The sequence below is a fragment of the Callorhinus ursinus genome, unplaced genomic scaffold, assembly GCF_003265705.2.
Source record: "Callorhinus ursinus isolate GAN/ISIS: 27379988/994484 unplaced genomic scaffold, GSC_fseal_2.0 scaffold22, whole genome shotgun sequence".
NCBI classification, from domain to species: Eukaryota; Metazoa; Chordata; class Mammalia; order Carnivora; family Otariidae; genus Callorhinus; species Callorhinus ursinus.
Genome location: NW_027397084.1, coordinates 10560961 through 10574680, shown reverse-complemented (window position 1 = coordinate 10574680; position 13720 = coordinate 10560961). Strand labels below are relative to the sequence as shown.

Genomic DNA, 13720 nt, shown 5'->3' with positions numbered 1-13720 from the left:
AACATACTTAGAATTTTTAGCATTTGGAGTCATGTAATTGTTTTCCGTAGAAAGAGGAAAAAACTGAAGAAAAGGGCAGAAGATACATAACTGTATCCACCCACATGTGCACACTCATAAATACCCCTACTCCCAAGACTGAGATTGCGGGTATGTTTAATTAAAATATCAATACTTTTGTTTGTTTGTTTGTTTTTCATAGGATCCCAAAGTTGAAGAGACCTTGAAGGAGGTCCGGTCTAAAGAGCCCCCTGATACATGATTGCCTTCTGGGATGTCACTACCTGATATTCCCCAACATCTTGGTGTGACCTTCTGGTGACAGTCTAATCTCTCTCCATTTTACAAAACTTCCAAATACTTGAAAACAATATTATGTGTCTATAAGTTTTCTCTTGTTCAAAATAACCCTCTCTAATAATTTTTTGGGCAGCCCATCTGATCTCTTAGGAATTGAAAGTAATGTAGGGGAGGAAAAACTTTCTCCTGCACCCTTTTAGGTTCTGTACCCAGGCCCTGTAAATTAAACTGACAAAAAGATTAACGGGAGAAAGGGTTTGTTATGTATGCATATGGAGGCCTTCATAGGAGAGAGATGAAGGACCAAAGAAGTAGTTAGACACGGGGATTCATATTCTATTTTAACAAAGAGTGATAAACTATGGAGAAGTAACTAGACAAAGGGTTGGACTTCTGGGGGAAGTAAATTGTGGGAAGGTAGATATATGGGGAAACTAATAAAAGATAAGGATATTTAGTAGGATTTGCTATGCAGACTCCAGTTGGGACTTCACCATTGATAAGAGCTGCCTGCCATGATTAAGAGTTATCCTCCTCTTCCGAATAGTGGTAGAGGGAGACAACTTTACAAAGGGAAATAGGGAAATTTATGTCATGCTTTTAGACAGAAAGATCGGGGTGGGGGCCAGAGAGCTTTTCCTGCATATTTTATGGTGGCATACTCTGATCCCCTTCATCAGCAAGAAACTTGGTGGAAGAAACAATAAACTAGTGTCAACAACAAATTAAATCAAGTGGATAAATATTCATAGAGTACTAGCTATGAATAGGATATTTTGCTAGGGGTGTGGGAATGGTGGGAACATAAAGCAGAAGTCACAGTTGTCTCCTTTAAAGAGTGTAAGATCCAGAGAACACATTAGGAATAAACGCTTGAAAACTTAAAAAGCCAAAGCACGTACAAATAGCTGTTCAAATGGACAGTAGAAAAGTTGTCTCTAAGTAAATGCTGAGTGAAATGCCATGAGAGTAAGTTGAGAGATCAGAAAAGGGAAAGACTTGTAACCCACTTGTAAGTGGGTTGCCAGTCAGAGGAGACAGATTTTGAGGCAAGAGGCTAAGAATCTGTGGTGAACCTAAATGAGCAGAAACAACCGAAAAGGCCAGTCCAGGGAAAAGGAACTGGCCTAGAGAGAGCCAGGGCTCAGAAATATAAAACATTTTGTGGAGCAGAAGCTGAGAAATGAGTTTCCCTCACATGGCAAGTTTGGGAAAGTGACTTTCTTTAATGAAGTGGGCTGGGGCCATGCATCAGACTCGGGCCAGTGTCCAGGGAATTGGCAGTTTAACCTAGAGGCAAGAGTGGAGTGCAAGGTCATCTTTCTGGGGCTAGACTTGCCATCCCAAGTCACCAGAACGTTGCTGATTGTCAGTACGACAACAGCGGGGGAAGCCCAGGAGCAGACGTTACTGATCCCTGGTTCCTGTATGACCCCGGTAGAAACAAGCTGAGGAGAAATTTTAGTGGGAGGAAGCCAGGAAAATTCGACAGCATTTGACAAGACATTCACTTGGGCTTTCCCCGGGCACCGGCACTCGGGTCTTAGGTTGACTAATTCAATCCACCTTGATGCAGGAAATCAGCTTGGCTGCTGAGTAAGTGAAAGTCTGCACGAAACCTGAGTTGCCTTCAGCTAGCTTGTGGGTAGCTTGGTTAGGCCTCCCCGAGCGGCTGTCGCTGGGTTATGACACGGAGCAGCCCCACTGACTGTCCTATTCTCTCTGCCCTCACCAGGGGACCTTACGGTTCTTAGCTATGAGGCGGACACGGTTGAGATTTAAGGCTCAGGTTTTCTTGTCCCAGTCACTTTTCCAGAGCACCTGACTCTCCATTTCTGTTTCAGAGAATGTAACGCACCGAGCGGGCCCCACTGTGATTTTACAGGAAGTCTCGTACGTCTTAAACGTTCCGTAAAGCAGGGCATCCCAGACTTTCATGTGATGGGACACTCGTGAAAATGCAGAGTCCGATTCAGTAGGTTTGGGGTGGGGCCAGAGATTCTACATTTATTTTTGCATATATCTTCAGGCACTTTCTGTGAGTGCACATCTACACGCACACACGTACATACCCATGTGCGTGTACGGAGTATGTGTGTATCTATACATACAGAGTAAGGTCATGCATTATATGAACTGTTCCTTGATATTTTCAACAAGTGTTACAACAGAGGTATTTTTAAAGTTGTTGAATTTTCTTGGAAAACAATTTCTAACGGCTATAAAAATTCTATCATTCTGTATGCCGCCATTTACTTAACCATTACTCTGTTGTTGGAAATCTAGGGCATTTTCAATTTTCCCACCTAAATATCCTTGTATATGGATATTTGAGTGCATCTCTATTTCTTTAGAACAATTCCCAGGGGTGGACCTTTTTTTTAGGTTTTTGTTCCATATTATTAAATGATCTACACAAAATTCTACCCAAACCACCCCTAGCTGTAATACCTGAAAGTGCCCCCTTTCCCCATTCTCCTATTCATATTGCATGCTTAAAAATCTGTGCCTATTTGGGATGCCTGGGTGGCTCAGTCGGTTAAGCGTCTGCCTTCGGCTCAGGTCATGATCCCAGGGTCCTGGGATCGAGCCCTGCGTCGGGCTCCCTGCTCAGTGGGGAGCCTGCTTCTCCCTCTGCCTGCCGCTCCCCCTGCTTGTGTGCTCCCTCTGATTGATAAATAAATAAATAAATAAATAAATCTTTAAAAAAATCTATGCCAATTTGATAGGCTAAATATGCTATCTTAGTTTAAATTGTATTACTTTGATTACCCTTGAGGTTAAACTGTTTTTTCATATATTTTCTATTTTAATTTCTTTTGGTAGCCACTGTTTCCTTTTTCTTTTTAACTGAGGTATAACTGATAGATGACATTATATTCAAGTGTACGATCTGATATTTTTATACATTGCAAAATGATTACCACAGTAAGTCTAGTTAATATCTGTCAACCGAGAGTCTACCTTTTTTTTTTTTTAAGATTTATTTATTATTTGGGAGAGAAAGAGCACGCAGGGATGAGCGGCAGAGGGAGAGAAAGAATCTCAAGCAGACTCCCTGCTGACTGCGGAGCCTGATGCAGAGCTTGATCCTGAGATCCTGACGTGAGCCAAAACCAAGAGTCAGAAGCACAACCGATGGAGCCAACAAGTTCCCAGGATCAAACTGAACAGCAAGGCCCCCTGGATGGTGTGGGCGTGGGGGCGGTGCTTACTTTCTCACTGCAAATGTTTGTTGGTTCCACTCCTGCTGCCTCTCTTTCTGAGGCTGCTGTGTCCTCCCTCCACCTCACTTTGCAGCTATGTCGACATCCTGGGACTCTGTGTGTAAACAATTTTAGACCTGGAATCGATGGAAGAGAATGAAAGCACAATGTCAGCATAGAGACTCTTTAAAGACTAGGCTCATGACTCTTTAAAGTTCCCCTGCTCTGTCAGCTACCACACTTTCTCACTGGCATCCCTCATTTCTCTTCCCTCCGGGGATAACTCAGATTCCTGTTATTTGTATGTGTAGCGCCTTCCTCTTAGTTTCTACCCTGGAAGAACAGCATTTTCCTCTCTGTATTTACCATGGATAGAGAAAGGCTCTTATCATTGCACTTCCCAAAAGGCCCGCAGTAAGTTCTCTCCAAAACAGAGGTACCATCTGGTCTGACATAAGATTCGTGGCACTCCTGCGTGGAGGAAACTGTCCTGGTGATTTCCTTCTTTTTTTGGACAGTACTTTTATTTTTCTTCTTACCCCTGTTAGTTTAGGTGCCCAGCACAGTGACTGGCACAGAGTGGGCATTTAATAAATGGTGTTTTTGTTAACAAGGAGATAAAGCTCTGGTGCAAAAGGTTTCCACAGTTCAGAGAACAGATTCAGAATTGAGGGGTCCCTCATTTGATCTGGAACTTTCTGCAGTGACCTTAACCCTGTCTCACCCAGGATTCTCACATGGCACCCTGGGGAAACACCTTAGCTAAGTCTTTATCTTCCCCTTTACATTTCTTCTTTGTCAGCTTTTGTCTTCAGTCTTCTTCCTTCATATCTCTTCACTGCAACTCTTCACACAGATTCATTTTCTCGTCAGATGATCAGGAATTGTACTCTGTTTTAGACAGACAGACGGAACACACACAGATATTGAGACACTTATAGAGAGAAAGGAAAGGAGGGGTTTTCTGTGTTTTTTATCCCTGTTGAGCTAAGCCCCATGTAATTCTTATGCCCACAAACATCAGCATTTGAGAATCCTGACACAATATTTTCATTGACAAATGATCATTATAATAAGCTCTTTCTCGTGGTTAAATCAAAAGTAAAGTTGTTTTGTTCTTGAAAATCTTTTCACGGTGAAAATGTGTTCAACTTAAGAAAAGGGAGGGGGTGTTGGTTGCTATGGAGTGTGATTTTTCTGGAGATTCTGGAAAGCACACAATGAGTTTGAATTTAGCTTCAAACAAAATAGGTAAAACCGAATTCACAGGCACAAAGAATTCTGGAACTGGAAATGATCTTTTGCATTAAAAGGAGGAAAAAGGATTATGTGGAGTTTGTAGGGTCTGTAGCTTTAAATCTGTAAGAAATGCGGTCATGTTACCACATGGTTTTCTTCAACAGGGGACAGAAAGGTAAGGTTATAAAAGGGAATGGGACGTGGACTTTCTAAATGATCTAGGGGCTAAAATGGCAAATAAGCCATGTATATGATTAGTTTGAATAGCCTAGGCAGAGGAAGAATTTTTATGACTGAGGAGGAGAAGAGCCGTAAGAAGCTTGAAGATGGGCATTAATTATGGCTTTTACTTTGAGGCCATTCTGACCCAATGTTCTTTTTTTTTTAATTTAATTTATTTATTTGACAGAGAGAGACACAGCAAGAGAGGGAATGCAAGCAGGGGGAGTGGGAGAGGGAGAAGCAGGCTCCCCAATGAGCAGGGAACCCGATGCGGGGCTCGATCCCAGGACCCTGGGATCATGACCTGAGCCAAAGGCAGACACTTAACGACTGAGCCACCCAGGCGCCCCTGACCTGATGTTCTTAACTTGTATTCAGGAAGATCTGACGAACATAAATAAGTACCTTAGGGAAATTAGAAAGCAGTGTTTTAATAACATTTGGAGATAAGACTGAGGTTAAAATAAATTATATACTAATAGCTTGTGTTTAGTGAATGATAATCTCAGTTTATTTTTTGCATTTAATCCCTTATAAATATTCTTTAGACCTAGTATATGGTAATATCATTTAACTGGCTATTTTGATAAGGAGTCAGAGCTCTGATAAAGAAAATGAAAATAAACAGAAAAGCCTATAAAATTACTTAATGTTTCTATCAGTCAGTTTAGACTGGGATAAAACACTTCAATTTGGAAAGTGAAAGAACGGGAGGTGCATAAAAGTTTTGGTCTGTAGCAACCTTGAAAAGGATTGACGTGGTTGGCCCTGTGGGGATCCCATAGCCAGGGCATGTGGGATATTCTTTGATTAGACCCGGATTCTGTTTTTTGAGAGGGGTCCACCTCCTAAGTACTCATGTGGTCCCTGGCTCCACCTCCCGGGAGTTTTCTCCCCTCCACGCACCCCCCCCCCCATAATCGCTGGCCGCATCTGAAGTAGTGTTGGCGAATATACCTTCCTTGGGACCTTACTTCCTGCTCCTAGATGGGCATAGGACTGAGACCTGGTTTGTGACTAACTTAGAACTCTCAAAAACTTAGTGAACTTTTATCTAAGTTGGTTCTTTTCGTGGTATAATTCCCAGAACTCTCTATTTCTTTGCTTTTTCATTCCTGTAAGTCTCTCTCCCTCTCTTGATTTAGGGGTAGATTACTGGAACTATACCCTTACAGTCTTTATTCTGAGTCCTTTTACCTGATTAAAAGCATTTACTAGATGCTTCATTTTGATTCTTGCCTGTAGGAAGTTTATTTGGTTGAAAGGTTTTACTGGGCATTTCTCCCTCAAAGCCTTTTTCAATCTATCTTTGGTTTTTGGAGGCTAGAAAGAGTTGTTTTTTTTAAGGCTTTGAGTTTCTGGACTCTTTGTTCTCTTTCATTTTGTTTGTAAACTTGCCAGAGATGGCCAGGATAATGGTCAATTATGTGCTTTATGAAAATGATTATTTATTAAGCATCAATAGGATTTTAAGCATGGGGTTAAAATAGAATTTGTTCAGGGAGTCTATGAAACTACCTGGGGATATAATTCTGAATCTCTTACTGATGTCATTAATTTCTTTGGTTTTGTTTTCCCATTCATAAAATGGAGCTAAAGATAGTCCTGTCATTTAACACCAAGGACCCTGTAAAGATAACATATCTCCCACTTAAATCATGGTTCATATCGCATGACTGGAAAGTAGAACATATGGTGCGTGACAAGAGTCGTTAGCCATTTGGGGAAGAACATAAAAGATCATGACAGCAATTTGTAATTTGGTTCATCTCTGTAGTAAATTAGTTAAGAATTTTGCTGTAATTTGAGGGCAAGGGGGGGTGGAAGAAAAGGAAGATTTGGTCCTTTTTCCGTCATCCCCTTCTAGGGTCCCTCTCTGATTCCCCTTCAGGAAGTGGAATAGAAAAAAAAACCTGCATTCGTCAGTAACTCTGGGGTAACCACAACTAAGACAGTAAGGAGGTCAGTTGAAATAAGGACAGTGATTGCTATAAAACCAACAGGTACTCTCATTGACACAGCACAGGCGTATACAGGGTGACGCACACACACAGGAAGAATTTACTACACAAAGCAGGCAACCAGAGCAAAATGACAATGACCATCCTGCGCAACACGGCCATGGTGAGTAAAAATAATTCCTGTTTCGTAGCCGTCATCCCTAGGATTTCAGGAGAGCAGATTTCTAAGGAATTAGGCCTGATTGGCGTCTTTACTGGGAATATTTCTTAAGGACAGACTGACTTTAATTTTGACCCCTGTCTGGTGGAGAAAAAGAACAAATAACTAGAAGTTATAATGGGGTGCAAAATATAGCTCCTCATATGGTGGCTTTCGCATAGGTGGTTGATAGCTTGCTCCACTCTGGTGTCACAGACAGCTGGACATGATCTCCCCTGTGGCCACCATTACAGAGTTAGATCGGTCTAAAACTCCCATCTCATCATGGGGACTTCCAGCCTTTTAGATAGTACACATGTACTTTCACCAAGGAAAGTGGGTCCTCAAAAGCTTTAATGATTCCCTTAAGACTACAAGTCGACAAAGAGTGCCCAGGGTGAAGGAAGTGAACCCACTCAGTATTGAACTTTGGATAGCTCCCAGAGGGGGGAAATTTGCTAGGTCTCAGATAGTTGATTATTTTTGCATTGTCTCATTCCTCATGGAGGAGAGAGAGATGTTACTATGATGGAAATCTACCTCTCCTGGGTCTAGAATCTTGCCTGGCATTAGTCAGGTAAAGCCTGGGAAGGATACAATGTAGAGGAGCTTGAAAACAGGGCTTGGGAAATTATACGCCATATTATTGGCTTAAATAAGCCCTCTTTTTTTTCTCCATTTACAAGTCATGTAACTTAAAAGAGCTTGGATTTCATAAAAGGTCATGGCATATGGTGATGATAATACTATGTTATATTTCTGTATTGTTTTAGAGAATACCAGAAATGCAGCAAAGTGCAGTAGTTAGGGAGTATAAGCTTTGGAGTCAGACAGACCTGGCTTCACTACTTACTAAATGTGGGATTTGGGGTAAATTACTTAGCTGCTCTGTGCAGAATTATTCCCTTAACTGTATAGGGGAATAATAGTGGCATTTCCCTCACAGGTTTTCTTGGGGGATTAATTGATATCATTGAGAATGACTAAATCTGTCCTCTGAAATGGCTTAGTTTTTAAATTGGTCATTTTAATATGTTAGCCAATAAGGATAGAGAAAGCATTCAATGTGTTAAATATTAATATTAGTAATATTATTATTTTTACCTCTGAAACTCTTGTCAGTCCAGGGAAGTAGATTGGGACTACTTTCGCCATCATACATATGAAAAACAGCTCAATTAAGCCAAGTGATTTAACATCACTGGGTACTGAACACGTAAGAACTGGGATATGAATCTAGGTTTACCAACCTCAAGTACAGTATGGTTCTCCTTGAGTGGTTCAGAGGCAGGATTTCTGAATTTGAAGCCATTGTGTCTAAACAAATCTGTCGGATAGCTTTATGCTCTAAAGCCATTTCTATTTTTGGTTTGTTTGAAGTAATCTGTCGGGCCATCTGCTAGAAACATGGTGGTGTGAGGGGCATTAGAATAGGATTAGAAACTGGGAGGTACAGGCAGGTAAGACACATTCGGTAAGCAGTTGAGACAAATTCTTGTGGGCCTAGGAACTGGCCAGGCTCTGGAGCACATTCCTACCCAGGGGTGAGCACACGTCACAGAGAAGTTCAGGAGACAAATACTCAGATGGTCTCAGGTGAGCTTGCAGTAGAGTTGGGCTGTCGATATCCTGACAGTGCCCACCTTCACTGATGTGTTCTCCTGCCTCTGTTTCCTGTTGTACAGAGTAGGAGTGATATCTGTTTATCTGCCTCAGAGGTGGCCTATAAGAATTCAAATCTATAAGATGCTCTGAACCTCTCAGAGAAGAAGTGCTGTGTATGTCATTCTTAAGAATCAGCAAGAGCCATATCAAAGCCTCTGGCGCATAACCACTAAAATCTACAGTTTCAGATCAAAAGCTTTGTGGGGCAAACTAGAGTGATTTGCTGGCATCATCTGATTTCCTGATAAAGAGCTCTGTGACCTCCAATGCTCATGCAATTCTGACACAGCTACCACATTGCTTACAATGCTTGGCTCCTCCTGTGGGACAAAGCTAAGATTAAACACCACGAGTGGCTATATATTGATAATAATAATGGACTTCAATAGCAACAGTACTGACCACTGACACCTAGGTTTGAGTCCCCAGACTGGCAGTAACAGGCTGGTGAGCCCACCCACGTTGTTTTGTTACTTTCCAGGCATGACTCTTTCACCAGCCTCATTGGGATAATTCGTACTAGCTCTGCCTACCTTGTGAGGGAGTTGTGAGAATCCAGTATTCAAAGAGATGTGAAGGTGTCTTCTAACATACTCTAAGAATATAAGCAAATATAAGGATTTGTTAGAAGCATGGAAATGATTACTGAATCATAGAACCCAAAAATACAGTGACTTTAAAGCTTTGATAATGAAAACTAGAAGTGACTCAGTGAATTTGACACCAAAGAGGAAAGAGGAAACACCCAGGAGGAATTTCCTTAAGAAACCAAAGGAAGTGATTCGTAGGCTTGGGAAGCTAAGAACCCTCTGGTCTAAGAAGGCATCTTTTACCTTTTTCGGACTTATTTCACAGCACTTTGTCTAGACAGAAGATGCATGAGGGCAAATTCCACATCTTTCCTGGCCACTGTGCATCATCAGACAAGGTCGACCTATTAGCTGCCTGTATTGAATCCTTACCACGTGCTGGCAGTGCTTTTCCTGCCTTATGTGGATCAGATTATTTAATCTTTACATTTTCTAGCAGAAGAAATTGAATCACAGCTGGTCAGAGTCCTGAAACTGAGTTATGGACTCAGGACATTTGACTCTAGAGCATGTGTCCCGAGTCACCACACAGTCAAGAAAGAGTTGAATGAATGAATGATTGTAGTAGATGAAAGTAGACAAGTGCTGATTATCTGAAGGCAAATCAGCCTACTTTAGGCTTATCAGAGTCAATCTGGCTTTGACTTCTTTTTAGTATCCGCTACCTTAATACAGGAAATTGACACCTTGACCTTTCTGCATACTCTTGTCATTTCTTGCCTCCAGCATCTGCAAAATATAAAAAGGGGGTCCTTTAAGCAGACATGTCTACTCACCCCCCCTACCTTAGCCTGTGGAAGGTGTGAGCCTGAACAACACTGAACCCAGAGAATGAAAGCAACTCAGCTTCAGCTCTTGTTCTACATTATGTTGAGAGTTGGTGATGGGCCTTGTCCATCCCCAGTAAGTTTCGGTGGTGATGGTGGGGTGAGCAGCATGTGGTTGCGACAAAGGGAAGCTGGAGAGATTTTTAGCTCTTCTTTTAGGGAGGTCTGCACAGAGCACTTTCTTTGTGCATTCCTGTAACACCAGATAGACCGATTATTTCGGTGTAAGTATAAAGAATATATGTTCCAGAGCTAAAGACAAATAGTTTTCATATTCTCTGTTGTTGTGCATCATTAGTGGCCCTGCTTCTTTCAGTGAACATGGATAATTGGAACTTTGCTGTAGTTGGTTTTACACAGTGTTTTTCTTAATGCTTTGAATTTAACTGTATTGTTTTGTTCATTCATTCACTCACCTGCACTTCCATTCATCCAGAAAGTATTTGTGGAACACCTATTCTGTGGTACGTTCTCCTGCAGGAACTTATAATCCAATAGGTGTCTGACCTGAACAAAAATAATACATTTCCAGACAGTAAAGACATAGCACTTGAATGCTATGGCTTCAATGCTAGATGGCAAGTGCTTTATGACTTAAGGAAAATGAACATATTTCTAATTGAATGACTTTAGAGACAGTTCCTGGAGAAGACCACCTCTGGGTGGGACCTTGATGGAAGGGTAGGCTTCCATGAAGGTAGAGGTGAGGTAGTGTATTCTAGGTGGAGGGATGGCTGGGAGGAAGGATTTTGTGGAGAATTCATGAAATATGAGGTTGGAAATAAAAACAAGAATTATCATTTATTAATCTTTTTTATTAGATAAATTTATGGATGCTTTATAATAGAATATTACATTTAATCTTGAGAATATTATTATAAAGCAAGTATTATAATCCAGCTGGAAAGAAGAGAAACCAGAGGTTCAGTGATGAGGCCACATCAAGATTTAAATCCAGTCCCAGATCCTGATACCTTTCTGTCCCACTGTTGAGGAGCTCTCAGACTGTGGGAGGCTCAATCACCAAGCTAATGAGTTTACTACGCATTTTGGCACCCTGATATCTTCATGTGTGACTGTTCCCATTTCCAGGTGAGGACCTGAGGTTCAGAATGAAGCCGTGGTCCCATAAAACACTGGGGATCCTGAGTTCAGCTAGAGCCTGGGTTGCTTCTTGCCAGCAAATGACATCAGAGTCCCTAACCCAACTCAACCTTCTCTATTTTCCAGGTCAAGACCCTGCTCCTGGTGGTGTTGGGGCTCACCTTCCTGAGGGAGGTGGCAGCTCGAAAAAACCCAAAAGCAGGGGATGCTGCCTTGTGCCCTCCTCTGGAGGGTAACAGTGTGAGGGTTGACATCCGCATCCTCAGGCAAAACCAGGGTATTTCCATCTCAAATGATTTCCAGAACCGCTCCAGCTCCCCCTGGGATTATAAGTAAGTGTAAATGAGAATGATCTTCACATTCTTTTGAAAAATATGTTAATTTATTTTAATGTAAAAAATTTAGAAAATACAGAAAAAAATAAAAGCCCTGATATTTACTCTTAAAAACAGAAATCCCAACTTTGCCCAGGAGCTCACATTTTTTCCTGCTGTTTTGGGCTAGGTCCTCCTGTGTGGTCAGAGGTCCTGCTATTTTGCTTCCAACTTCTCATTGATTCTCTGCCTTTTCCTGCTTCATGAAGCCCTAGGTTGGAATTGACAAGCTTTCTGTGTTGGAAGAGAGGGCCCTTTAAAGCAGCCCATATAATGATCTCTGCATGGGGTTAAGTGGGAACCAGAAAAGTCAGTGTGGAGTGATCCACTCAGATTAGACATCAGTCTTCAAGGAATGAGGAGGTAGACAGAGTAGACAAGAAAGGCCAGTTTGGGAAAGGGGATGCAAGATGGGGATGGGATGTTCAGAGTACTGTCCTGTGATATTGTCTGATGTGTGGGATCTTGGAATACTAAGTACTCATCTATATGCTCCAGATTGAAGCCTGAGAACAGATTCCAGGGACAATTAGAAGTGCTTCTGGGGCTCCTGCATGGCTTCCTAGAGGAAGGGAGTATGTATGGTGGCATGTTGGCTGGCATGATTTTGCTGCCTTTGTACCTCCTGGCAGAGGGGGCTTTGAAGGGAGAAACTGAGGAAATGTGCTGGATTCACAGACTGCTGGGGCTTTGGCTTTCCTTTCCAAGCAACAGGCTTTGTAGATTTTATCTTAGGAGACCTACTAGTGGTATTCCATATATCTAGGCAAAGGATGAATAATAATTATGATAATAACAACAGTGTAAGGAAAAATAAAAGAGCTGACATTTATTGTGTAAGGAAAAATAAAAGAGCTGACATTTATTGAATGCCAACATGTAGCCTTTCGTGTGCATTTGTATCACTGAATATCCTCAGAAGTCCGATGAGAGAGCCCTGTGAGAATCCCCATTTTAGAGTGGAGGAAACAGGCTTAGGCAGTTAAGCACCTGCCTGGGGGGCCGTGGATGAATCCAGGCCATCTGGCTGCAGCCCTGGGTTGCTCGGAAACGCCTCCCTGCAGGTGAGTGCCCAGTGGCGCGGGGCGCTCACATTTGTCCACCGCCCTCTCCCTTGTCTCACCATCTGCTTTTGTCCGCTCCCCCTGCAGCATCACCCGGGACCCCCACCGGTTCCCCTCGGAGATCGCGGAGGCCCAGTGCAGGTACTCGGGCTGCATCAATGCCGAGGGGCAGGAAGACAGCTCCATGAATTCGGTTCCCATCCAGCAGGAGTTCCTGGTCCTGCGGAGGGAGCCCCAGAGCTGCACTCGCTCCTTCCGGCTGGAGAAAGTGCTGGTGACGGTGGGCTGCACCTGTGTCACCCCCATCGTGCGCTATGTGCGTGCCTGAACGTCAGCTTGGCTGAAGAAGCCCTGAAATACCACTCCCAGCGCTCTGCAGCAAGTCCTCTGTGGTCCTGATTCTCTCCACTTCATCGGCCTCTTGATAAGACCTGGGCGGAATTCTCAGAGCTCTGTATTAGATAGAGTGTCAACTTTCTGGGGGCGCTTCCAGACCATAGAGCTGTTCCACTGTCCCAAACCCTTGAAAATGGATGGAGGAGAAGGAAGGCGCGCATAGCCCTGCCGTCGCTGTGATTCGGGGCCATTCCCGGGAAATTCTGTTGCAAATTCTGTTCCCTGTGGATGAAGATGCAGAAAATGTAACCACAGTATGAGTGTGTGGGAGGGGGTGAAGGGTGAGGTGGGGTGGGGTGGGGTGGGAGGGATGGGGTAAGGCTCTAGTACACATCCTTATTAAGATTCACTCAATAGAGAGGTTGGCCTGATGCTCCTATTTTTAAGGAAACTGTCCATCTGTTTATGATGTATTGTTATATAAATTTTTAGGAGAAAAATTAATATATCAAGTATTAATATAATAAAGTATTAATGATTGAAAAATACTTCAGGTGTTTGTTTCCAGTCTTGGCTTGTATTCACAGAGCTTGGAGCCCTCAAGATTGTGAAATTCTAAATACTTGTCATTTG

General features: G+C 42.6%; 1 protein-coding gene across 1 annotated transcript; it reads left to right on the top strand.

Annotated features, from left to right (window-relative positions):
* Nucleotides 1-207: 207 nt before the first annotated feature.
* Nucleotides 208-13408, top strand: IL17F (interleukin 17F). Its single transcript, XM_025890788.2, has 4 exons — nt 208-318; nt 6989-7091; nt 11440-11645; nt 12839-13408. The coding sequence occupies exons 1-4, from the start codon at nt 275-277 to the stop codon at nt 13077-13079; spliced, it is 594 nt and encodes a 197-aa protein (XP_025746573.2). The 5' UTR covers nt 208-274; the 3' UTR covers nt 13080-13408.
* The last annotated feature ends 312 nt before the right edge of the window (nt 13409-13720 follow it).

Coding starts and splice junctions, on each gene's coding strand:
- IL17F (XM_025890788.2), top strand. CDS start 275: ATGTCACTACCTGATATTCCCCAACATCTTGGTGTGACCTTCTG. Junction 7,092..11,439: donor TCCTGCGCAACACGGCCATG/GTGAGTAAAAAT, acceptor TCTATTTTCCAG/GTCAAGACCCTGCTCCTGGT. Junction 11,646..12,838: donor AGCTCCCCCTGGGATTATAA/GTAAGTGTAAAT, acceptor CTCCCCCTGCAG/CATCACCCGGGACCCCCACC.